Raw genomic sequence first — 25,307 nt, forward strand, 5'->3', positions numbered from 1 at the left:
ATGTTTAATGTCTTGAATTTCCTAAACCACTGGTCCGATTTGAGTGATTCTTTTAGTATGTTATAGCCTTATTATTTAAGAATATCGTTGTAATAATATTGTTGCTAGACAGCTAAATATAATTTTATACCGGGTGTAACAATAATAATGTGTTTTTTTCTTAAAGTTTGGAACACCCTTGCCGATATAAATGAGTCAAATTAAATAAATTATTAGAAGAATTTTTACTAAGCAACAACATTTTTGTTTATGTTAGTAGTATTTTGTATTTTGACAACGGCACCCGATTTGGGCGTCGAAACGTTAATAAAAATCATTTTTTAATAATATTGTGGCTTATTTCTCATTATAAATAGTTAAAATTGAAAATTATGGTGCAACGTGAGACTTAAAGCCGCTCTATCTATAAGCTGAGTTGGGCTAAGCTGGAGCTTAAGATTTGTTGGTGCAACCAGATTAGAGCAGTTATATCTCTATATCTATTCTATTTATTTGTACTAAGACATCTCAATAACTGTCAATTTATGTTGCTATAGTATACATTAGAAGTAATGACAAATTTGTCAATTTAATATTATAAACGCATATATTTTTTAAATTTATACCTACATACTTTATTTTACTACGCCGAAATATATTTTAATTTATCTATATAGTATTGAGACAAACTATTTTTAATTTATATTTGTAGCATGGGTGACACTGATTCGATCAGATGCGGGGATCCAAGAATTGATTCTGATGATCCCAAAGAACGGAAATTTGCAAGGCGACTAAGAATAAAAAGGAGGGTTGAACTTCAAAAACGACAAGACCTATCAATTGTAGATAAAACTACTCAGTAAGTTAATCTTTGATTAATATTACAAATGGTGCACTATTCATCAAAACTAGTATGATTTAATCGGTATAGTGTTATAAACGTTATTTCAGCTTCCATACGAAAAAATAGAGAACAACTTACCCAAACCCAAACCCACAGTTTGGGTTCCGCAATAACATTGAAACTACAGAAGCACTTTTTAGTGTTTTTATGAAATTCAGTTATTGTTATTATTGTACTTTAAACTTTGAGAAGGTCTTTGATCGAGTAAAACATACTGAAATGATAGCCAGTTATATTATATCGACAAGCATTGGTGCTAAAATACTTCCCTGTGGGAGGCCTTTTTTGAACTCTTTACCTACTTATTTTGCCATCCAACGTGACGAAAAAAAAGTGTTATGTAGTAAAGAATCTACGACCCTAACTAGATCGTGATCATTGACAGTGACGTACAATTTGTGGAGCAATGTCTTGTGCCTTACTATGTCATAGGCTGTTGTCAGATCTACGAAATCAGACTCTATTATAAGTTTTTCTCAATATTTTCTACTATGTGTTATACTAGTGTAACGACTATGTGTTCTACTATGTGTTATATTTCTCAATGTGTTCTAGTTTAAGGACTTGACCGGTGCAAGATTTGCCGGGTCTGAATCTTCCTTTTGGTGGGATGAGGTGCTTATTGACTTTTTTTTTCTATTCTGGTCCGGAAGAGTTTCTGGTATAATATGAAATAATGACAACAGAGAAATAGGTCTGTAGATACTAGGATTTTTTGGTCCCGATTATAATAAAATAGTAGTTGGTAGTAAAATTACAATTTTGATTAAATTGGAGTAATGAGGTTTCTTCGAGAAATGCTTCAAATAATCAATTTTTTTTATAGTATCGCTGAAAAGCCAGTATTTGATGAAGAATATCAATTGATCTATAAACAAAAGCAAAAAAGCGACCATTATTTAGAAAGACGTTGTATAGTATCAAAAGCCAGTTTAAATCACAGGAGACAAATTGCATTTAAACGAGAATTAGATAAGAGGATCGATTCTGGTAAGTTTAAAATTTGCATATCATGGAAAGTAGCCAACACAGTCATGATCCTTAAACCAAGAAACCCCATATTAGCACAAAATCCTATAGACAAATATCTTTTCTTAATACTCTAGATAAATTCTACGAGAGGATCTTTAGGGTGAGACTCAGAATTCCTAGATATCAGCCACATTCTTCACAGTTTTCAATATGGATTCAGAGCTGCACACTCTACTAATAATGCATTAATTGAAGCAGCCACCATTATTTCCCAAGCTACCAATGAGCGTCACAGATACGCAGTCGGTATATTTCTTGACGTCCAGAAGACCTTTGATCAGGTCTGACATTCAGGCCTGATCGAAAAACTTCACCTTGCTGGACTGCCAACCATCTTCATTAAACTTATAAATCTCTCAAATCGGACAATATGTGTCAAAGTCGCCAACCAACTATCCACACCATTCATTTCATATTCTGGAGTTCCACGAGGTTCATGTTTAGCTCCAATTTATACACAATCTACAATAGTGACATCTCTCACCCCATTAATCGAACCGAGTAGGTCTAAGGGTGTCTGGTCGGACAAACTTTGATACATGGGAACACTGGAACAGGGGAAGTTTTAATTGTGGAACAGGTTAAAAATTTGGAAGGGCAGACCACGAAAACGTCACATGTATTTTCTCCGACAGAACTTCCAATTGATTTGTTTCCCTTTCACTAAACTCTCATGCAAAAATCAGACTGCTATTTTTCACCTATCATAATCCCTGTCATTTGACATATTCTACGTGTTCCTCCACTCATTATAATTCCAATTTGGTGATAAACAGCAACCTGACTTTTGCATGAGAGTTTAAAGAAAGGGTAACAAATCAATTGGAAGTTCTGTCGGACAAAATACATGTGACGTATTCGTGGTCTGACCGTTCCAAATTTTTAACCTGTTCCACAATTAAAATTTCCCCTGTTCCAGTGTTCCTATATATCAAAGTTTGTCCGACTAGCCACCCTTAAGCTATTAACAAATTTTCAGCTTGCTATTAATCAACTTTTTTTTCATACGCGGGATCCAGACCTAGAGTCTATCCTACGATTTGCCGATGATACTGCCCTCCCTACTGCGGGTAATGCACATGGTACGTTGAGACATCCTTCTGTATTCGATTGAGCCCAAACTCAACTCAACAAAATCGTTCAATGGTATAATAAATGGAGAGTTATACTAAATCCAACTAAAACACAAATAGTTGCCTTCCATTTGGGCTAGGATAACCCTTCAAGGAGAAAAACTCGAATTCCGTTCATAGGTGATCTATTTTGGAGATTATTTTAATAATTGGAACTCACAATTAGAACATTGATATCTCAAATACCCTAGATAGGGTAAGGAATAGAGCCAAACTCCTTGGAGCGTTATCTGGAAAGTTTGGAGGTACATCTAGTAAAACTTTCCCACACACATATAAAACCTACATAAAGCCAATAATCGATTACAGCGCATGTCTCTATGCGTCACTTCATACATGCCACAAAGATACCATCGTGGCAACTAAACGAAAAATCCTTAGAAAGTGCCTGAGACAGGTCGTACCCTTCTGCATGAGTACATCTAGTCGCAAAAATTTCCTCTAAGTATACAGGAGAGGATTAAATCCCTCAGCGGAAAATACGTACTACGTACGATAGCAGGCTCTAACAACAGCTAAAAACACCTTTTAAGTCCTTGCCACCGATTAGGTTACATATTCATATTCACAAGGACGCCCAGACATAAAGTTCCATTCCCTCCAGCAATCTTCCACAATTGGTCAGAAACGAACTTCCTGATGAGTATTACAACATTTTAAAACAATTTCCCCTAAATATTGCAGATAACGTAAGCTGCGTCCCACAAATTAGGGATGGGAAAACCGACCGGTTTAAACCTAGAACCGGTTTTTTGAAATAACCGGTTTTACCGGTTTTTTTGTCCCGGTTATAACCGGTTTTTTCTTTTTAAAGTAAATACCGGTTATTAGGTTTTTACGGTGATTAGGATTAGGTTAGGTATTATTTTGGATCCCAATCATAATTATTATTCTCAAGTAATTATTCCAAACAAAACCATAATTCAAATTTTATTTTATTTTATAAAATACAGAAGCAAACTGAAAGTGCAATCTCACATCAGCCAGAAACAATTATTAAGTTTTATTATAATATTTCGTTGAAAAGGTATTTGTAATCATAATATTTACATAAGGAGTGATCTGGTTGAATTAGACGCAAACATCATCTATTTTTCACACTTAACTCTTGACATTGAAAGTGGGTGAATGACTTTTTCTGATTACCAAAAATAATGCTCTGACTATGAATATCGAATTACTGATTACGAATACGAATCTCCAAGAATTTCGCTACGTTTTCAAAACGATACACTCATACAGGAAGTATTAAATGAGTTAAAATGTACCTATTCTACAAATATATAAACGTGTTAAAAGTAATACATATGTTCTTTCGATAGTACTAATTTTGATCATATTGATATCGAGTCGAATGGAGTATCGAAAACTAAAGTGTATTGTAAATGTAACTTAGTAACCTATTGGATTAAAAAAAAAACCGAAAACCGGTTTTTACAAAAACCGTTTTTTTTTGGCCGGTTATAACCGCCAGGTTGAACCGTAAGCAAAAAAAAACGGTATAACCGAAAACCAGTGTTTTGTCAAAAACCGCCATCCCTACCACAAATGCTGATCCAACAGCCGTTTCCCTAGTAGTGATGTTGATTATAGTTACTTTCGAGTATTCGTTACAAATCGTTACTTTTGTATAAAGTAATTATTTACAGTATTTGTTACTTTGATTACTAAGATTACTTTTGTTACTTTTGTATTTGAGTACCGGTAATCATATCTAGAATCGTATTTCTCAGTAGCTAGGTATTTTTTATAAAGTAATCATTTATATACAGTACTCGTTACTTTGATTATCTACTATGATTACTTTTGTTACTTTTGTATTTGAATACTGGTAATCATATTGAGAATCGTATTTCTCAGTAGGTAGGTATTTTGTATAGGTATTCCGATATAACAACGACCTTCACCGATCTGTTTAAGGGATAAAAATGACTTGATTACTATGATTACTTTTGTTACTTTTGTATTTGAGTACCGGTAATCATATCGAGAATCGTATTTCTCAGTAGGTAGGTATTTTGTATAGGTATTCCGATACAGAGAGAGTCTGTAAAGTGGAATAAATTCAATATCTCAAATACTAATTGTTTTTTTGGAAAATGCTCAGACCCGTCGATTAGTATTTCAAATTGTCCTTTTTGACATTCAATAAAAATGTATACAGGGTGTCCCAATTTAGAGATATGACGTCATCGTCGATTTTCTTAAATGGCAACACTGTCATTTTGATAGCTAATTTGATAGGGTTTGTAAAGTTATACATAACTGCAAAATATCAAATTTTTATTCTCTACCATTTACAAGATAATAGAAAATAACAAAGTTATATCTGTAATTTGGAATATATTCAATAATTAAAATACTAAGGGCCGGTTGTTCGAATGCTAATCAACAATGATCATTATCAAATAATTAATTACTGTCAATGTCAATTGTTAAAACATACATAATTACAATTCTGAGACTATAATCAATTAATATAACAATAATTATTAACATAATTAATAATAAATCTCATAATTGTAATTAATTATGTTTTCAGCAACCCAAACAAAGTTGACATTGACAGTTTTGGTGACAGTAATTAAATATTAATAATGATCATTGTTGATTAGCGTTCGAACAACCGGCCCTTACTGTTTTTTTGAAAAATGCTCAGACCCGTCGATTAGTATATCAAATTGTCATTTTTGACATATAATAATAATGTATACAGGGTGTCCCAATTTAGAGATATGACGTCATCGTTGATTTTCTTAAATGGCAACACTATCATTTTGATAGCTATTTTGATAGCGTGTGTAAAGTTATACACATCTGAAAAATTTCAAAATTTTATTCCCTACCATTTACAAGATAATAAAAAATAACAAAGTTATGAAGAACAAGAAGTAATCAAATAATAACTGAATTTATTTATTTCAATTAAGCAAATGCTCATAACGTTGCCCATTGACAATTTGACAATAATTGAGGGCAACATTATGAGTTTTTGCTTAATTTATTGAAATAATTAAATTCAATTATTAGTTGATTACTTCTTTTTCATAACTTTATTTTTTATTATCATCTAAATGGTAGAGAATACAAATTTGAAATTTTGCAGTTGTGTATAACTTTACACACCCTATCAAAATAGCTATCAAAATGACAGTGTTGCCATTTAAGAAAATCAACGATGACGTCATATCTCTAAATTGGGACACCCTGTATACATTATTATTATATGTCAAAAAGGACAATTTGATATACTAATCGACGGGTCTGAGCATTTTTCAAAAAAACAGTTAGTATTTTAATTATTGAATATATTCCAAATTACAGATATAACTTTGTTATTTTCTATTATCTTGTAAATGGTAGAGAATAAAAATTTGATATTTTGCAGTTATGTATAACTTTACAAACCCTATCAAATTAGCTATCAAAATGACAGTGTTGCCATTTAAGAAAATCGACGATGACGTCATATCTCTAAATTGGGACACCCTGTATACATTATTATTGAATGTCAAAAAGGACAATTTGAAATACTAATCGACGGGTCTGAGCATTTTCCAAAAACACAATTAGTATTTGAGATATTGAATTTATTCCACTTTACAGACTCTCTCTGTATAATAACGACCTTTACGAACACGAAGTACGAAGTAATCAGAGTAATCAAAGTAATCAAAGTAGATACAATAGTCGTTACTCGCTCTGTTACGATTGGTACGAAGTAATCACAGTAATCAAAGCAATCAAAGTAGATATAATAGTCGTTACTCGCTCTGATACGATTGGTACGAAGTAACGAAGTAATCAGAGTAATCAAAGTAACGATTTGCCTCTCTGTATAGTAATCGTTACTTTCGGTATTCGTAAGTAACGAGTAACTACTTTGTAACGAATAGTTACTTTTTCAACATCACTATTCCCTAGTATACTGGTGACATCTTAGTTTCTTCTCTTGTTGGTAGGTAGAATAGAATTGGCAGCGATTCTCATCTAACGCTTTGTCAACATGCAGGCGGTTACGCCGCGATTCACTTGTTTAAACGCTGGTAAACTCGCGGTTGCATGTGTACTAACGTTGAGCAATTGAAGTCAACAATTTTCTGTTGAGCGGTTGCATTTGTTTCTATGTTAACTTGAACCGTGGCGGTTGGGATTTTCAGGTAAACCGCGACGTCGACGTTGGCAAACCACCCTCATGTGAACGAGCTGTTACACTACTCTATAGCTTCTGTACTAAACTAATTAACCGCCTTCTAAAGCCCCGCTAAAGTAGCAGTTTTGCTTCTCCAGTTTGCATTCCTCTGCAATTTCAATGCTTCCCTCCTATGCTCTTGCCAAAAAAAGGGTGAACCCTCACCTTCAAGAGGCTTAGGCCTAAACGACGTATAAATATCATGTTACAATCCGATATCGTTTTTAGTAGGGGAGCAAAGTATGCTAAATGTGCAGTCGCTCGACCGCTTTGGGGACCTATTGTGTTGTGAAGAGTAGGTCCTAAAACCAAAAAAAGTTAAGTAAAATTTTCCATTTTAGTGGGGACTTTCCATTTTTAATTTAATTTTCTCTTTCCAACAATCGTTTTTTCGATTATAGCGCCATCTATCCATAATTTGAAAAAATGTTTCGAACAAAAGATGCTTATTTTTACGTAAAGAATCCAAATCTGGAATAAAAATTTTGGGGCTCCTACTTAAGATTTTAAAGTAACTTCGCACCCTGCCTCCGTGGGGTATCGTGTTTGGTACCATTCGATAGATTTTTCAAAAATATTGATGAAGTGTATTTTGCAGTTTTTCGATCTAATGTTTATCTTGCGAAATATCGCGGGATTTGTATTTAAAATTTTAAATTTACCCCCGACCCCTCTCCGTGGGGGGTCATGTTTGGTATCATTCGATAGATTTTTGAAAAATATTGAACACGTATTTTTTTAGCTTTTTGATCTAATGTTCATTTCGCGAATTATTCGCTTTTTTTTTTGAAACTTTTTAACTCACCCATTTCCTTACGCCCCGCTCAAATCGTCAGATTTTTGAAATATATATTGTTTTGCATGTCCTTAACTTACCTTATCTTAATCTGACAATTTCGAGTATTTTTAAGGATAGATATTTTTTTCGGGCCCCCTTTAACGAACTACCCTGTGTTAAGAGCTAATATATGGTAGAGGTACATCAGCAGTTCACCAATTTTCTCCCCATATGATATTCTGACGCGCTCGAGTAACTGCAAAAATCCCCGCTTGGGCTCCCCTACCATTTTTATTATTTTAATTGTACATTTTTTATTAGATACCAGTAAGAACCAGTTGATCAAAGAAATAGAAGAGGAAGCACGACAAGCGCAAAATAAATTTGAAGAGATTGCCGTCAAATGGTCTCTCATTAAAAAATTTAAGGATCCGTATAACATACAAGAAATGATAAATGTTCAAAAAGGGAAATGTGACGATATAATAAGGCAAAAAGACGCTATCATTGCTACGCTAAAAAATAAAATCAAGGGAGCAGAAATAGAATATACTAAAGAACAACAAAAGCAAACTGAAGAAGTTAATGACTTAACTAAAAGAATACAGAAACAACTAGATTTATTAAAAAAAGCTTATCAAAGACAGATCAAGATCATATCTCTCACGATTAAGGGATTGACAAAAAAATTCGTTCAAGCGAAAAATTACAAATGGTAAATATTTTTCTTATTATTACTATTCACTTTTGCACTATCTCAACCCTAGACTGGACACTATTAACGTTTCCCGTATACAGGGTGAGTCAGTGAGGAGAAAACGAATCGATATTTCCAATATTAAAAATTTCTTCCAATATTTATCTAATATATTATTTTCCAATATCCAATAAAATTCCAATAAAATTATGTTTTAATTCCACAAAAATCAAACTAATTTGATTATTGTTTGTGAAAAATTATTTAAACAATTGCATATGTTTAAAAATAATAGACTTTTATTTTCTAAGTTAAAATATATGAACAAAGAAAGTTTTTGCTAAAAAAATTGTTATTTCAAAGGACAGAGTATGTGTTTTTATTTTGCAATAAACAAATTTATTTATTTATTTCGAAATGTACTAAAAATTAAAATTTATCAATCATCATCCAAGGTCATTGGAATGCCCAATCAGAGCGAACGTATCCGCTGTCCTGCGCGTAGCACCAAAAATTAATGTCTATTTAAAAAAATTACTGACGCCGTGGTGGTTAACCGATTTTAATTTTGCAACTTGGAAATGAAAGGTAATGTATTCTTTTATATGTAAAAAAATCAACTTGCTGTCTGCTTTATTTTCAGTGCTGCAACATTTAAAGAAAATGATTTTTTTTTGTGAAAGCTGGATTGCAAAATTTATTTTGCAAAATCTATTAAACCGATCTTAATGAAATTTACAGTACTGTTTTGTCATATCATAATGTTTTTCTGGGTGAAATATGAAGGTCCTTAGTGTAGCATAAATGGCTGAAAAGCGCAAAATGATAATACTTGTTTTTTTATGGTTTTTTCGAAATTATTCCTATTTTGCAACAAGGGTGACAATTTTTAAAATTTTCAGTTAATCTTGTATTGTAGGAAATTTAATTACTCAACTTTTATGTCGGTGCAACTTTTCTCGAAAATGAATACTTTTAAAGTTATAATCAAAAAACCAAGAAAAAAATCGAATTTTTCCTTCATTTTTTGACATTTTGATTATTTAAACAATGTTCCGGACCTTTTTGAGTGGGAGGATAACTCAAATATTACTATATGAGTTATTTTCAAGCAATTTCTGCAAAAAAATATGAGTCACCTCTCAACATCCAAATGTACTAATATTTTTGCAGATGCGCCCTGGTCTATAATACTATTGAGAGTCGTGTGCATAAAATTTATATTTTTGTGATTAAATAAGCAGTTTGACTTTTTTAAGCGTGCATCATGAGTGGTTGTTTTATTTGTACGAAACCTCTGGGGAAAATTATTTGTCAGTGAGAAAGTCGAGTCACCTTTACTCAGTGTTGTTGGCGAACGTTTTTTCGCCTCTTTATATGGCGGAAATAAAGACGATTCTCTGGAAACCCTAAGACACAAACGATTCGTTAAAACACTCACTTCCTCCAACACAAGATGCAGCCCATTTCCACAGACTCCGAGTGTATCACCAGATTCAGTCATGGCTCGGTAAATAATGCGATCCAGAAGATTGGAGCTGGAAAAATCATGGACAATGTTGGATAAAAATCCAAACTTCCAAGCCTCCAGTATCCCATGAGATTAAATTAAATTCATCTTTTGCAGATGCAATGTAAACTGGAAGTGCTTGCGGTTGCCGAAAAGCAAGTCTCAACTGTTCAACAGTGTGCCTTCATTGTGGTGGTGAAAGCTGCGGCAACATCGCGGACATATCAACATTAATTGAAGAAAATGAATTGGAAGATGAATTACTTACAATGATGCCAACGCTAACTCTCATTATAGCACAAAAATTCACCCCGGATACTGATTCAGATTTTGACTCGCAGATATTTTTCAATATATAATCATAAATAATATTCTTTTGTCTAGAAATTGTCCGTGGATTAGGTCTACTGGGGATACCACACAAAAATAGCGCGCCTCTAGACTCTACCTCATAGATGGCGGGGAAAAGGGTCAAAAATAGGTTAATAATAGCATAGGAATGTTAAAATCATAATAAATGGTATGGATAAAAAAATATATAGATAGAAAAGTAAGAATAACGTTTTGTTTTTATTGTATTCCTATGAGCATTCGAAAATCTGGTCAAGTTTGGAGCGCTGTAAAACCTAGATAAATAAATAAAATTAAAGAACTTTATAGTGGAAATTGTTTGTTGAAAAATCCTCTACAAAATTGCTGTGATGTCATTTTATTGTAAAATAAATTTAAAAAGTTATAACCTCCAAAATATAACTTATTACAAAATTTTCACTTATTTTTGTTTATACGCTGTGAGCTCGTACGTAGAGGGTGAAGCACGACAAATTAGATAAACATGTGATGTACATAAACTTAAAAAAAATTCGTGCTACATAATTTAAAATCGCACCGGCGGCTCTAATCATCAAGAGATTTTAGGGTGTGAGTTCATACAATAATATTTATGCTAGAGAAAAGAAATTATTAATTTTTTGGGCGCCATTAATAGATCAGAATCTATTACTATTTATCTATATAAAAATTACAAAAATGTTACGAAAAAAATGGTATCCCTTTGACTACTAATGGTACTTACCCTTGTTGTCTGTAGTAGGCTGCGTTTCCTAATACAATAAGGATACATAGATGGATTGTGCGAACAGAAAAAGACGAAATAAGTTTTAACATAGTTACCATTTATTTAGATAGAAAATTGTCATTAAACTGAGTTGATTAGAAAAATAAAAAAAATAAGTCTTTCGCGTTTCATCTTAAAAGTTCAAAAAAAAAGAAAAAGGAACGAAACAGTTTATTGCAAAATACCTGGTGATGATCCATTGTTGTTGAATTGCTGGAATCGGGTTAGCTCGCCAGAGTTGTGGATACGACGAAATCACTTTCACTTTTCACTTTCATTTTTAGCGTTAAAGTACTGTTACATAGTTGTTATTATATTACACGAAAAATAAAAATTCCATAGTTCTTTTTGTTTTATGAAAAGAAAATAACTGCATTCATGATTATTAGTGATACTTCTCACTGACTTGATAATTAAACATATTTTATTTAGACCATTGTCTTTAAAAAAAATGGAACTGCGTTCCACGAAGATTGAATTAAGTGCGGTTTATATGAGACATATTAAACGGAAGTCTTATCCGCAAATGTTGAACTAAGTTCTGTTTGAACGAAACATATTACACGCCGTACTAAGAAAACTATTATTTTATCGTACCGGACACAACACAGAATATACCGGTATGGTATTTAAGACAACATATCGCACTTGCGATTTTCACGACAGAATCTTTAAGATTCCATTTTGCCTATTTAGGCACAGACAAGAAAAAATGCAGGTCTTCACTGCATGACCGCTAGAACTTAATTGATTCCTTCTTGTCCTAATCTCGGACAAGATTCCTCTCTGCTCTCTATATTCACCTCCCTTTTTCACAGCTATCACCTAATTTGACCAATAATCATCATTCCGAAATTTTCGTACCAATCACATAGCTGGGAAATAATGTTTAGACCAGCCTTATTATGATCATACGTTTCTTTTTCGGCCAATCACCACGAGTGTCCTTTTTGTAACCGTTTAAGGATTCCCACGAAAGTTACTGCGTCGTACTTTTGTGGAATTCTTAGATTTCTATCACTCAAACATTTAGCAATCTTTCCTATTCTTCTTTTTATGAGGCATATCCTGTGCAAAGTAAATAATTCTTAGGAAAGCTGTCTTCGAGCTCTAAAGTGTCTTTGTGATTTTACTGCCTGCAATAGCTAAATTATCAGCTTGGGCGTCTAGAATTTCTTAAAATATTAATCCTTCGCTTTCTTGTGGGTGGCCCAAGAGAAACGCGTTGGGAAGTACATTTCGTCTTACTTCTATCTATAACGACAGAGACGGACTTTTGCGATATTTAGATTGTGATTCTTCCAGCCTGTTTCACTGCCTCCCCCACGATTTCAACTTCGTGCTAACCAGTTTGAAATCGGAAACGGAAATAAAAAAATGAAACAGCAAAAAAAAATGAAAACCACATTTGTTAGTCACCATATCGTAATATCGTTCAGAGGCCTTAGGCTTTCTCTAACGATCAATACATGTCTTACAATCTAGACATGGACGCGTTAATCATAACACAAAAAATTCACAAGAATACAACGACGCAATTCGTCATCGTAGACACAAAAAAAATAAAAACACAAAAATAGGGCAAGATATGTTAACGTTTTTTCGGTTGCATAGGTTTCTTTCAACCTAGACTAACACCACGAATAACATAAGAATAATGATGTCTTAGCATCATTAACGCCATAAAAAATTAACATGTTATCCTTGACTTGGATGCATAAAGTCTCTCATTCATGACTTATTCCAGAGATAACACAATATAATAACGCCATAGGCAGTTATTACTTACGGACAAAAAAACAAAAAAAAGGAGTTACTGATAGTTCTAAGTTGGACCTTGTAATTCTATAAAGAAAAGCCTGTAATTAGTTTATTGTGGAAAAATGGACACATTGCTTTTCAGAAACTTAATACTCTTTCAAGAACAGGGGGGATTAGGAAAATATTGATATTTTAACTTCGTTGTGGTAACCAGAACAAGCGATAACTGACGCGTATCATACGCCTATCATAGGAACATTTTCGGTGGGGTCAACTTAAGGTAGGGTCATAGTCGGTAGAGTCTATTACTCAAAGTTACACAACCAAACGGAAGTTTTAGGAAATGACATAGGAAGTCATCACCTAAGGTCTGTGGCTAAATTGCGATTATGAATGGCTTCTCATTCCGACGAGTCAACTGGCGGGAATCCGCTCACTTCATCCCTAGCCTTTCTCAGTGTCTGGCCATCCATACCGTAAAGGGGGTTAGACAACATATTTTAATAGAGGGGGCTTAAATTCATAGGTCCTTGAAGTAAGAATAAACTTAGGCAAAACAAATAGGTTCTATTACGAACTATCACTAGTAACTGTACTAAGGACTTCTGATATCAATCTAGATACCAAAAAAAAATAAGAAACGATTTTCAAAAAAAATATAAAAAACATTTTCCCTAAGCTTAAGCTGGATTGCATATAAGCGAAGGTAGTATATCCTAGAAGGATACCAAAAAAGTAAAAAAATAAAAAAAATCAAACTTTTTATTATGTAAAAAAAAGTTTTACTTCTATATCGGACTAACGCACGACATAAAAACATTTGAAGAAGGATTTTTAATATTTCCTTTCAACAAAACAAAAAAATTTTATTCTTATAACTAGGTAAAACAGTTCAAAGAACTGGGGTGTGAGCCAAACTGAGTTGCTCTGGAGATCAACGTGCGGAATCCCCTACACTACTTCCAGAGGCTCGTCTCCTTCGCGACAACATCAAAAAAAAATATATCAAATAGATAAACATTGACCGCAGCGGGACAATTCCCTACTATTGGTCTACACCACACATCAAAAAAAAAGGTTGTCGAGACAGCTCTAAAAAATTTATGCGCGTCTCTCGTCCTGAAGGGAACGAGGCACTTGGGGACGGTTTTGCCGAAGCAAAGTTGTATTCAACGTACTACGTACTAGGGTATCAGTGCATTACTGATCCCACGCCAAAATTTGTTGGAAGAGAAACAAATCCCTTCCAGGAAAAAGTTCGCAATTTGCGCGACTTTTCCTTTAACACGGACCACGGAGGAAATGGGGTGTCGCTAAAAAAAATTACCGAAGTATTTAGATTATAATAGGCTTTCAGATCAAAAATTCATTTGTCCAAAATCATTTATTTGAAATCACACTTTCCAAAATTTAAAAATTTCGACTAATAAAAAAGTTTGGTGCACAAAACACAAAAAAAATTATTTCTCTCAAAAAAACTTTAAGCACCTGTACTAAAAAATAGAAAAAATCAAAAATATCTAAAAAATTTATTTAAAGTTGGTTCATATCGCACTGTAAATAACGGAATATACATTTCTATTCGTTATAGGACAGATCTGAAGCATCTGACGAAACATTGACGGATGAATAAGCTTTTAAATCTTTAATATGCCAATTTCCAGCATTGGAACCATCTGGATTCCTAAGAACGTAAACTAACGAGGATAGTTTTTTAATTATGGTACATAAAATATATTTGGGAGCCAATTTTGCCATGAAATGTTTCGGGGCGCTAGATAAAACCATATTTTTTCTCCAAACTTGATCGCCAACGTTAAACTGTACGTCGCGTTTACGCAAATTATATGTTTTTGCATTTCTCTGATATGCACGAGACAAATTTTTACGCACGGCCGTGAAAACTTCTTTTATTCCCGTTACTTCGGACGCGTAATTATCGCGATCACCCGGTAGGATTTCTATATCAACAAAATCATGGGGTATTTGACCGTAATAATTTCCAGACAACGGTACGTGTCTAGCAAAATTTAAAAATGCCGGTGAATATTTGGTTACTTCATGTTTCGCTGTGTTCATGGCTTGCCGAATTTCATGTATGTATTTGTCCCAATCGCGGTGTTCGTCAATATAACTTCTGATTGCCGTACCAATAGTACGATTGCTCCTTTCAACAAAATTTACTTGGGGAGAATAAACTGCAGAGAACCAGATTTTTTGGACTGCATATCTCTCACAAAGATCTTTCATTATTTTACAATTTAAATTAGAGGCATTATCACACATAAGATGTTGTGGAACTCCAAATATGAGAAACACCTGTTCCTCTAAAAATTTACAGATATTTGAAGCAGTAGCCTTGCGAAGAGGATGTAACAAAGTGTACTTAGAAAACCAATCTGAGACCACCAGCAACCACGTAAAACCGTTTCTACTTCTGGTTAAAGGGCCTATTAAATCAACGGCGATAATTTGCCATGGGTATTCGGCTTTTTTCTCTTTACCCATTTTACCCATTTGCGCCATATTTGGTGCTTTTTGTGCTCCACACGTTTTGCAGGCACGGACATATCTAACAACATCTCTTCGCATTTTTGGCCAGTAATAATTTTCTTGGATTCGAGCAAGAGTTTTATAAACACCAGGATGGGCACAAGTTGCAGGATCATGACACGACTTAATAACATCCTCACGTTGAGGTTTGGGAACAAGGACTTTCCACTCGATTAAATTTGAATTAAAAGGAAGACAAGCCGGAATAAATTTGTATATGAGGTCGTTCTCTACTTTCCACTGTGGAAAACTTTCTGGGTTAGACAAAATCTTTGTACGCAAATCATCGTACCAGGGATCGATGCGATCAGTATCAACTTCCAGATAAGCAATTTGATCATTCTCATGAATCCTACTAAGTGCATCAGGCACCTTATGACATGCTCCTTTACGATGGACGATTCGGAAATCAAACTGTTTGAGACGCATAGCCCAACGAGCTAAACGGCCTGTGGGATTTTTTAAATTTCTAAGCCATAACAACGAATAATGGTCAGTGATGAGGGTAAATTCAACACCATCTACGTAAGGACGAAATTTTTCAACAGCAAACAAAGCTGCAAGGGCCTCTTTCTCGGTGGTTCCATACGAACGTTCTGCTCTTGTCAAAGACCGACTAGCATAGGAAATCACCTTTTCTCCACCGTCTATTTCTTGAGTCAATAGAGCTCCTAGACCGGTGTTACTTGCGTCACACTGAATAGTGAAGGGACGAGAATAATCGGGTTGTACTAGAACTGGGGAAGATACTAAAGCTTCCTTTATGGCGATAAAAGCATTCTCAGCTTCTGATGTCCAAACTATAGGTTCTTTCTTTTTCTTTCCTTTCAAAAGATCATTGATAGGGGAAACAAGGGTAGAAAAATCTTTGACGAAGCGTCTATACCAAGAACAAAGACCAATAAAACGTTTAATATCCGTTGTGTTAGTTGGACGGGGATAATTAACCATAGTGGAAATTTTGTCGGGGTCCGACCGAAGAGAGTTATCACCAACGATATAGCCTAAATACTTCAAAGTTGTTTTGAAAAATTCACATTTGTCTACATTTATCGTAAGGTTAGCATCCTTTAGTTTATCTCGCACTTGTCCTAACAAGGCAACGTGTTCCTCAGCAGTGGAAGAACAAACAATAATATCATCCAAGTAAGTAAAAATAAAAGGTTCGAATTCTGGTCCAAAAATTTGATCTACTAATCTTTGCTGGGTTTGAGCACTATTACAAAGACCAAAAGGCATCACAGTAAATTGAAATGATCCACGGCCAACAACAGCAAAAGCAGTTTTTTCTCGCGAAGATGGATCAAGAGGGATCTGCCAAAAAGCTTTTTTCAAATCTATCGAACTTATATATTTAGCGTTATGCAATAATGACAAAATTCGGTCAATATTGGGGAGAGGATATGTGTCATGACGAGTAACTTCATTAAGATTCCTGCCATCAAAACAAAACCTAAACTCGCCTGTCTTTTTCTTTACAAGCAAGACTGGACTACACCAAGGACTGTTACTCGGTTCTATAACTTTAAGTTTGAGCATCTCCTCTAATTCGCGATTTAAAATATCTGACATGTATGGCGACATAGGAAAAGGACGTTGTCGAAAAGGCTTTGCGTCACCCGTATCGATAGTCATTTTGATCTTATCTGTTCTTCCTATACCATTCTTTTTGTCTACCTCCTGAAAACTATGGATGACAGCATCCGCTAGAGGTCTTAACTCGGCGGCAAGAGAATCAATCGAACACAAAGATTGTGGGAACGAAACATCGCCTTCAGGTTTTGAAGTTACTATCTCGCAACAAGGATTTCTGACACTCCATTTATTTTGTTCGAAATTTATCGCTAAAGAAAATTTTGAAATAAAGTTACTTCCTAAAATAACATTTATTGGTAGCGATGGCACTACAAGACAACTAATCACATGACAAATTCCATTCGCCACAAACGGCAAATCTACAATACCAGAAACCTTTTTACTCGATCCGTCGACTAAAGACACATTCTGACTACACGGTAAATCGATCTCAATGTTGTTTCTCTCAAGAAAATCCAATCCCTTGGATCCGACTACAGTAGTGGAACACCCGGTATCTAATAAAAGCGTAAAGGGTTGCGAAAGAATTTGAACCTCCAAGTAAGGTCTGTTATCGAATGGCTTTGAAGCAATGACCGGAGATAATTTTGACGAATGTTTATAAAAATTTTTTACTGTACCTAACCATTTGTACCAATCAGAGACATTAAAATTTTCTGGAAACTTATTATCGGCCGCAAAACATGAATGTTCGGGGTTTGAAATTTTATTGTGAACACTCTTACCGAACTTAAGGGTGTTGGTTATTCGTTTTTTGAAGGTTTGACACAGTTTGGGCATGTCCTTACCGTAACATTATCTGCGCCACATCGGAAACAAAAATATCTATCAAAACGCTGTTTACAGTCGTTGAAATTGTGCCCGCGTCTTCGGCAATTAAAACAAACGATCATCTTCGATTTATTCGAAGTACTTTTACTAGGGTTTTTCGCCTCAGAATTTCGCGGAGCCGAGCGATCGTCATTATTTTTAAAATTTGCTTTTCCGTTAGGAACATTGGCTTTTCTGGAGGGACCGGGGAACTCATGATTAACATAAGCGACGGACGTTTCCTTCTTGACACTAGGAACGACCACATTATTCTCTAGTTTACGAATAACAGCAGACAACTCCTCAACAGTATTGGTATCGACTAATGCAATCAACGGAATATATTCAGGGATAATATTTTGCCTCAAGTGTTTCACGATAGTTTTCTCTAAAGGCTGCACCGTCAGCCGTTTTGCCAAAGACATAACCTGTGCCTGAAATAAAGCGAACGACTCATTTTTCTTCTGCTTCCTGGATTTGATCTGGTTCCATAAATCCTCGTCGTAGTCTTGGGGAAGAAACGTAGCCTTCAAAAGACCAATCAATTCGTTCCATGAAGAAACGGTACTACGAACACTCCTGAACCACACAGCAGCGCTACCTGTAAATAACTCGACAGCTGATCTGAAAAGAACCTCTTGTCCTACATTACGGGATTCAGCCAGGTCTCTAACTTTTTCTAGGAAAGGGAAAACTCCTTTAGAATCTCCACTAAACTTAATGTTCCAATCAGCTAAATTAGTTGGATGCGACACCTGAACGACGGGAGCTGGAATATTAACGACCGGCTGTGAAGGAATTATATTCGAAGAAACTAATGGCCCAACAGGAACGACTTTGTCATCTAATTGCCCTTCTAAAAGTAAACAATCTGCAGAAGCCTCTGCCTTATACTCTTCTTCTTCCTCAAATTCTACGGGTAACCTAGCTATTCTAAAAAATAAATGCGTAAGATGAGCCTTTGCCCTACGATAGACCGAATCTCTAACGTCTCCTTCGAAATCTCCAATTAAACTACGGATGTCAACAGCAGTTTCGTCTATCTGCTTCTTCTCATCGTTGAATATTAACCTATTTTCCTCTAAATCAATAACGGCCTTTTTACTAAGTAATTTACGAAGCATTGTTTTTTTGTCACTAAGATTTTTCTTAGTCTTAACCCCTCGTATAAACAATTCATAATCAATTTCGTCATTTTTTAAATATTGAACCACGGAGGATTCCATTTTGAATTATATTCTCTCAAAAATTATGCAAAAAAAATTCAACAAAACTATTTAAACTCAAAATTTACTGTAAACTTGGAATTGAAAACTAGCAGTTATTATTTTATTTACCTTTGGAATTTTCTCTCTTCATATTTACATTACTATCTTATTTCTTATCTGCGCATCCATCGAAATTTTATAAACAGTATAAAATCTCTATTCAGACACCTTTAGACAACAAGGAGCCACATTTTAAATAAGTGCTGGGAAAAATACCATTTACGTGTAAAACAAAAAAAGGAATGCAATGACGTTGTTTTTAAGTACTCGTTAACACGGAGCAAAAAGAAACAAAAAAATGACAGAAACCTCTAGGTGCGGTCGCCGTTTTATGAATAAAACTTAGGTTGCGTTAAAAATAAAAAAGGCTTTTTGTGATATTACTAATTAAGAGTTAGATGAAAAACTTAGCGTTATTTTATGAATCAATAATGAGCAGAACAACGTGGACAAAATAAGAAAACAAACTAATAAGAATTAGACAAGAGATAGCCCCACATGTTGCGGCGTCATTTTATGAAGCACGACAAATTAGATAAACATGTGATGTACATAAACTTAAAAAAAATTCGTGCTACATAATTTAAAATCGCACCGGCGGCTCTAATCATCAAGAGATTTTAGGGTGTGAGTTCATACAATAATATTTATGCTAGAGAAAAGAAATTATTAATTTTTTGGGCGCCATTAATAGATCAGAATCTATTACTATTTATCTGTATAAAAATTACAAAAATGTTACGAAAAAAATGGTATCCCTTTGACTACTAATGGTACTTACCCTTGTTGTCTGTAGTAGGCTGCGTTTCCTAATACAATAAGGATACATAGATGGATTGTGCGAACAGAAAAAGACGAAATAAGTTTTAACATAGTTACCATTTATTTAGATAGAAAATTGTCATTAAACTGAGTTGATTAGAAAAATAAAAAAAATAAGTCTTTCGCGTTTCATCTTAAAAGTTCAAAAAAAAAGAAAAAGGAACGAAACAGTTTATTGCAAAATACCTGGTGATGATCCATTGTTGTTGAATTGCTGGAATCGGGTTAGCTCGCCAGAGTTGTGGATACGACGAAATCACTTTCACTTTTCACTTTAATTTTTAGAGTTAAAGTACTGTTACATAGTTGTTATTATATTATACGAAAAATAAAAATTCCATAGTTCTTTTTGTTTTATGAAAAGAAAATAACTGCATTCATGATTATTAGTGATACTTCTCACTGACTTGATAATTAAACATATTTTATTTAGACCATTGTCTTTAAAAAAAAATGGAACTGCGTTCCACGAAGATTGAATTAAGTGCGGTTTATATGAGACATATTAAACGGAAGTCTTATCCGCAAATGTTGAACTAAGTTCTGTTTGAACGAAACATATTACACGCCGTACTAAGAAAACTATTATTTTATCGTACCGGACACAACACAGAGAATATACCGGTATGGTATTTAAGACAACATATCGCACTTGCGATTTTCACGACAGAATCTTTAAGATTCCATTTTGCCTATTTAGGCACAGACAAGAAAAAATGCAGGTCTTCACTGCATGACCGCTAGAACTTAATTGATTCCTTCTTGTCTTAATCTCGGACAAGATTCCTCTCTGCTCTCTATATTCACCTCCCTTTTTCACAGCTATCACCTAATTTGACCAATAATCATCATTCCGAAATTTTCGTACCAATCACATAGCTGGGAAATAATGTTTAGACCAGCCTTATTATGATCATACGTTTCTTTTTCGGCCAATCACCACGAGTGTCCTTTTTGTAACCGTTTAAGGATTCCCACGAAAGTTACTGCGTCGTACTTTTGTGGAATTCTTAGATTTCTATCACTCAAACATTTAGCAATCTTTCCTATTCTTCTTTTTATGAGGCATATCCTGTGCAAAGTAAATAATTCTTAGGAAAGCTGTCTTCGAGCTCTAAAGTGTCTTTGTGATTTTACTGCCTGCAATAGCTAAATTATCAGCTTAGGCGTCTAGAATTTCTTAAAATATTAATCCTTCGCTTTCTTGTGGGTGGCCCAAGAGAAACGCGTTGGGAAGTACATTTCGTCTTACTTCTATCTATAACGACAGAGACGGACTTTTGCGATATTTAGATTGTGATTCTTCCAGCCTGTTTCAAGGGGATATTTAAAAACTCGCGAGCGCCAGTAGTGACAAGTCTGTAAACGTTTACTGGAAATTTGACATAAATGTCAAAGTGATTAATTTAAAATTAAAAATAAAAACATTAATCAAAAATATTAGTTGGTCAAAGCTGTGGTATATATTTTTACCTTAAATATACTTACGTTTTAAATACTGAATTTAAGTTTTTTTAATGTTCCGTAATATGTAATTATAAATTAATCTATTAATCTTAGCGCCATCTACATGATAATTGTGGAAGTACCCGAAGTAAGAAATTAATATTTCATCAATAGAACGTCAAAATGATTAGCAAAATCTTATAAAAATCGATTACAATTTAATTACTTTTTTGCGTTGTAAATATTTAAGCGCTAACAATTAAATAATAAATTTAAAAATTACCGGTGAAAGTTGCATTACTAATCCGCTAGGAGCGACACCAGCGAAGTTCAGAGCGTATAACTTTTTTGTTGGTCACTTGACGATAAAAAGTAATAAAACAAAAATTGTATAAAATTTAATTTACTACATTTTATGTTTCACTAAATTTTCTGTAGGGTTACTAGTTTACGAGATACAGCACGAAAACCTTTTGCACCCCCTTTTTCAAGATGGCGGCCATGGGACAAGGGTGGCGACCCCGCAAACTTGAACTTAAGCTTCTACTGACCCCTCCTACACATTATAAAAATAAAATTGCGTCCTCTAAAAAATGCAAGCTACGGCCTAATACATGTAACATTTTAATGGACTGTTTATAAACATTTAAAAATATTTAAAAAAAATTTTTTTTTAATTCATTTTTAATTTTTTTGCTAGGGAGGACCTACATCAAAATATGTGCGATATGGAAGCTCCCCAATCAGAAGCACAATTCCGTGCATTAGAAGATTTTCAAGAAAAAATGATGAGTATACACGAAGGTTTTGAAGAGGATTTCAGAACTCGTAAATTTGAACTCGTTGGTATAATTGATGCTGCCCGTCAAGAGATGGAGCATATTAAAGTTGCATCCTTATATAATAGCGAGAAATTAGACTACAATTACCAAATACTATCTAGAAGGCAGGATGAGAACATTTTACTAAAAGGTTAACTTAGGTTATTTTACTAAATGAATACTTCGTTAATGTGAGTAAAAATATAACATCAACTATTTTGCCACAACAAGATCCCAATTCATATCACTCTAATTAAAAAATTGTCTCAAAATCATTCTTTCTAAGACCAGTTGTTAAATCTGGACTGATACAAACAATCAATAGTACCAAAAGCAAATCTTCCTGTAGCACTAATGGACTATCCATAAAAATCTTCTCAAATCTCCCAGAAAATGTGTTGGAAGTCCACGTCGGCCTAATTAATGATTCCTTTAGCAAAAGTAAGTTTCCAGAGTGCCTACAGACAGCCATTATTATTCCTCTTCATAAGGGTGGTGAAAAAACTAATGACTGTAACTATAGACCCATTGCTAAACTACCGGTACTCTCCAAAATTACTGAAACACTCCTAAATGCCCGATTTATGTCCTTTCTCATTGAAAATACAGTCGAACCCGCTTATTAGAGTACCGGTTATAAGAATATCCCGGTTTAAGGAATAGAAATTTGAGGTCCCGAAACGTTTCCATTTGCTCCTTAATAAATATATCCGCTTATAGGAATACGTTTTAATGAATTAATACCGCTTAATCGAATATTATTCAAGTGGACGAACAAATTTTTATTCATATTTTCCAAAAAAAATAAAATTATGTCTGGTTTATTATGTTTTTCAGATAATAAATACTTTATTGCGCACCAGTTGGACCCTTTTACGAAAAACAACAGGCCATAAAATACCTACTTTTTACTTGTCTAAAAATTTCTATTGCGACCCACTTGGTTGCAGTTATAAATTTTATTGGTTAATGGTTTATTGACTTCGACAATACAATGGCAGACAAGAATAGAAATGTTCTCTTAGTTATTGATAACCGCCCTGTCCATAAACCTGACATGAGTTTGAATATTTTAACAATCCGTTTTTTGCCTGCCAATTCATCAAAACACAGAATTCGACAAAATAAAGGACGAATATTTTTAAGAGTTGTTTCTTTTGACGATAATTTATCGGTTTTCGCAGATACTGAAGATTTAGAGCAAAACAATGAAACCACCCAACTCAATATTAAAGCGAAAGATGAAGCAAAATATGAAGATTTTTTCGATTTTGTGGATATTCCATCCAAGTCGGCAAGTCCTAACCGTTTGTAATATGTATTATAAAAAGTTTTCTGGAGGGCCAATTCAATGTAATTTTTTCTAATTTGTATAACTTATGCCTGGTTGCACCAACAAATTTTAAGCTCCAGCTTAGCTAAGCTCTGCTTATAGGCAGGACCACCGGAAGTATCACTTACGTTGCACCATAATTTTGGATTCTTACCTTGTTATCAAGTATATCTATTATTATATTATGATATTCCTATTATATTTTATTGTCATTTGTCATTATATTACATTAATTCTTATGATATTCTCGGCTTAAGCCTAAGATCTGTTGGTGCAACCAGGCATTAAAGATTTTTCAAAAAAAAATGAGAAGTAATTTGGGTGTATGCATTTTAAATAAGATAATATATACATGTCTACATATTGCACACATTTCATGCTTATTAATGGATTTATGCACAGAAAATGTAATTTGGTTTTTTAATAAAATAAGTATCACTGCTGTATCATTGACATAAAAGGACCTAAAAATAAATAAAAATATAATGTAAATGTAGGAACATACATAGTATGTACTATTATTATGTAGGTCTAATCAGTAGGTACACTTATTTCTACCAGCCATCAATGATCGGTTATTAGAATATCCCGGTTATAGGAATATTTTTGCTTGGCACGAAGGCTATTCCAATAAGCGGGTTCGACTGTATCATTTTATCACAAAACCAATTTAGATTTTTAACTAATAACCGATGCCATATTTTCTGTACTACACGAGGTTCACCTTTACTGAACAAAAATGTTAACACTCTGAACACAACTTAGGCAATTAGTCAGAACTGTTATCTATAATTGGGTATCACAGCTTAAACTTATTAGTTTCTAAGGTTGAATTATGCCATTTGCAATTTATTTTAATTTTTTACAATAGAATGTGTTTGTTGTATTTCGTTATCTATTGTTGTTATTTTCTGACTCTTTGTAAGCTTTGTCCATAAAATTGTGAAACTTTCAGTGACAATAATGCATATTTCTATTGTATTCTAGGTCAACAAAAGAGAAGAATAAATAAACTGCAAGACGTTATAACTGAAATGCGCCACAAACTATCCTCATACAAGGAAACGACAAATAATAACATTAAAAAAACCACTGAAATGATTAGTAAAATACATCAGCGGATTTTGGAGATTGAAGCAAGGGCTGATCACATTTCTAAAGTTAATGAAAGCAAATTTAACAAATTGTGGGAAATAAATAAAAAACATTGTCTGCAAGTTCTAGAGAAAATAATGGACATTGATAAAGTTCTACATCATCAACAGATGGCTAAGGAATGGGTTAAGCCAGAACAAATTTTTTTAGAATATAGTTCCATGGCTAGTTTTAGGTAAAAAGTTCTAATATTTTTTAATTATATATTTTCATACATTCATACACATAATATAGGGTGTCCCAAAAGTATCGGGACGGTCGAATATTTCGCGAAGTGAACATCGGATCGCGAAACTAAAAAATACGTAGGGGAGAGTAGTACACAGTGAAACAAAAAAAAAATTAAGTTCAAAAAATTTATTTTTGAATTAAAAGGAAAATTTTCAAAGCAGTATGT

General features: G+C 33.9%; 1 protein-coding gene across 1 annotated transcript in view; it reads left to right on the plus strand.

Moving 5' to 3' along the window:
* The first annotated feature begins 562 nt into the window (after positions 1-562).
* LOC114325444 (dynein regulatory complex protein 1-like) overlaps positions 563-25,307 on the plus strand; it is a 45,884-nt gene continuing 21,139 nt past the window's right edge. Inside the window, exons 1-5 of the mRNA XM_028273517.2 lie at positions 563-841; positions 1,713-1,876; positions 8,343-8,736; positions 22,302-22,573; positions 24,743-25,085. Coding sequence (XP_028129318.1) covers positions 693-841; positions 1,713-1,876; positions 8,343-8,736; positions 22,302-22,573; positions 24,743-25,085 — 1,322 coding nt within the window. The 5' untranslated portion in view covers positions 563-692. The remainder of the gene's footprint in view (positions 842-1,712; positions 1,877-8,342; positions 8,737-22,301; positions 22,574-24,742; positions 25,086-25,307) is intronic.

This window comes from Diabrotica virgifera, chromosome 1, assembly GCF_917563875.1.
Source record: "Diabrotica virgifera virgifera chromosome 1, PGI_DIABVI_V3a".
Taxonomy (NCBI): Eukaryota; Metazoa; Arthropoda; class Insecta; order Coleoptera; family Chrysomelidae; genus Diabrotica; species Diabrotica virgifera.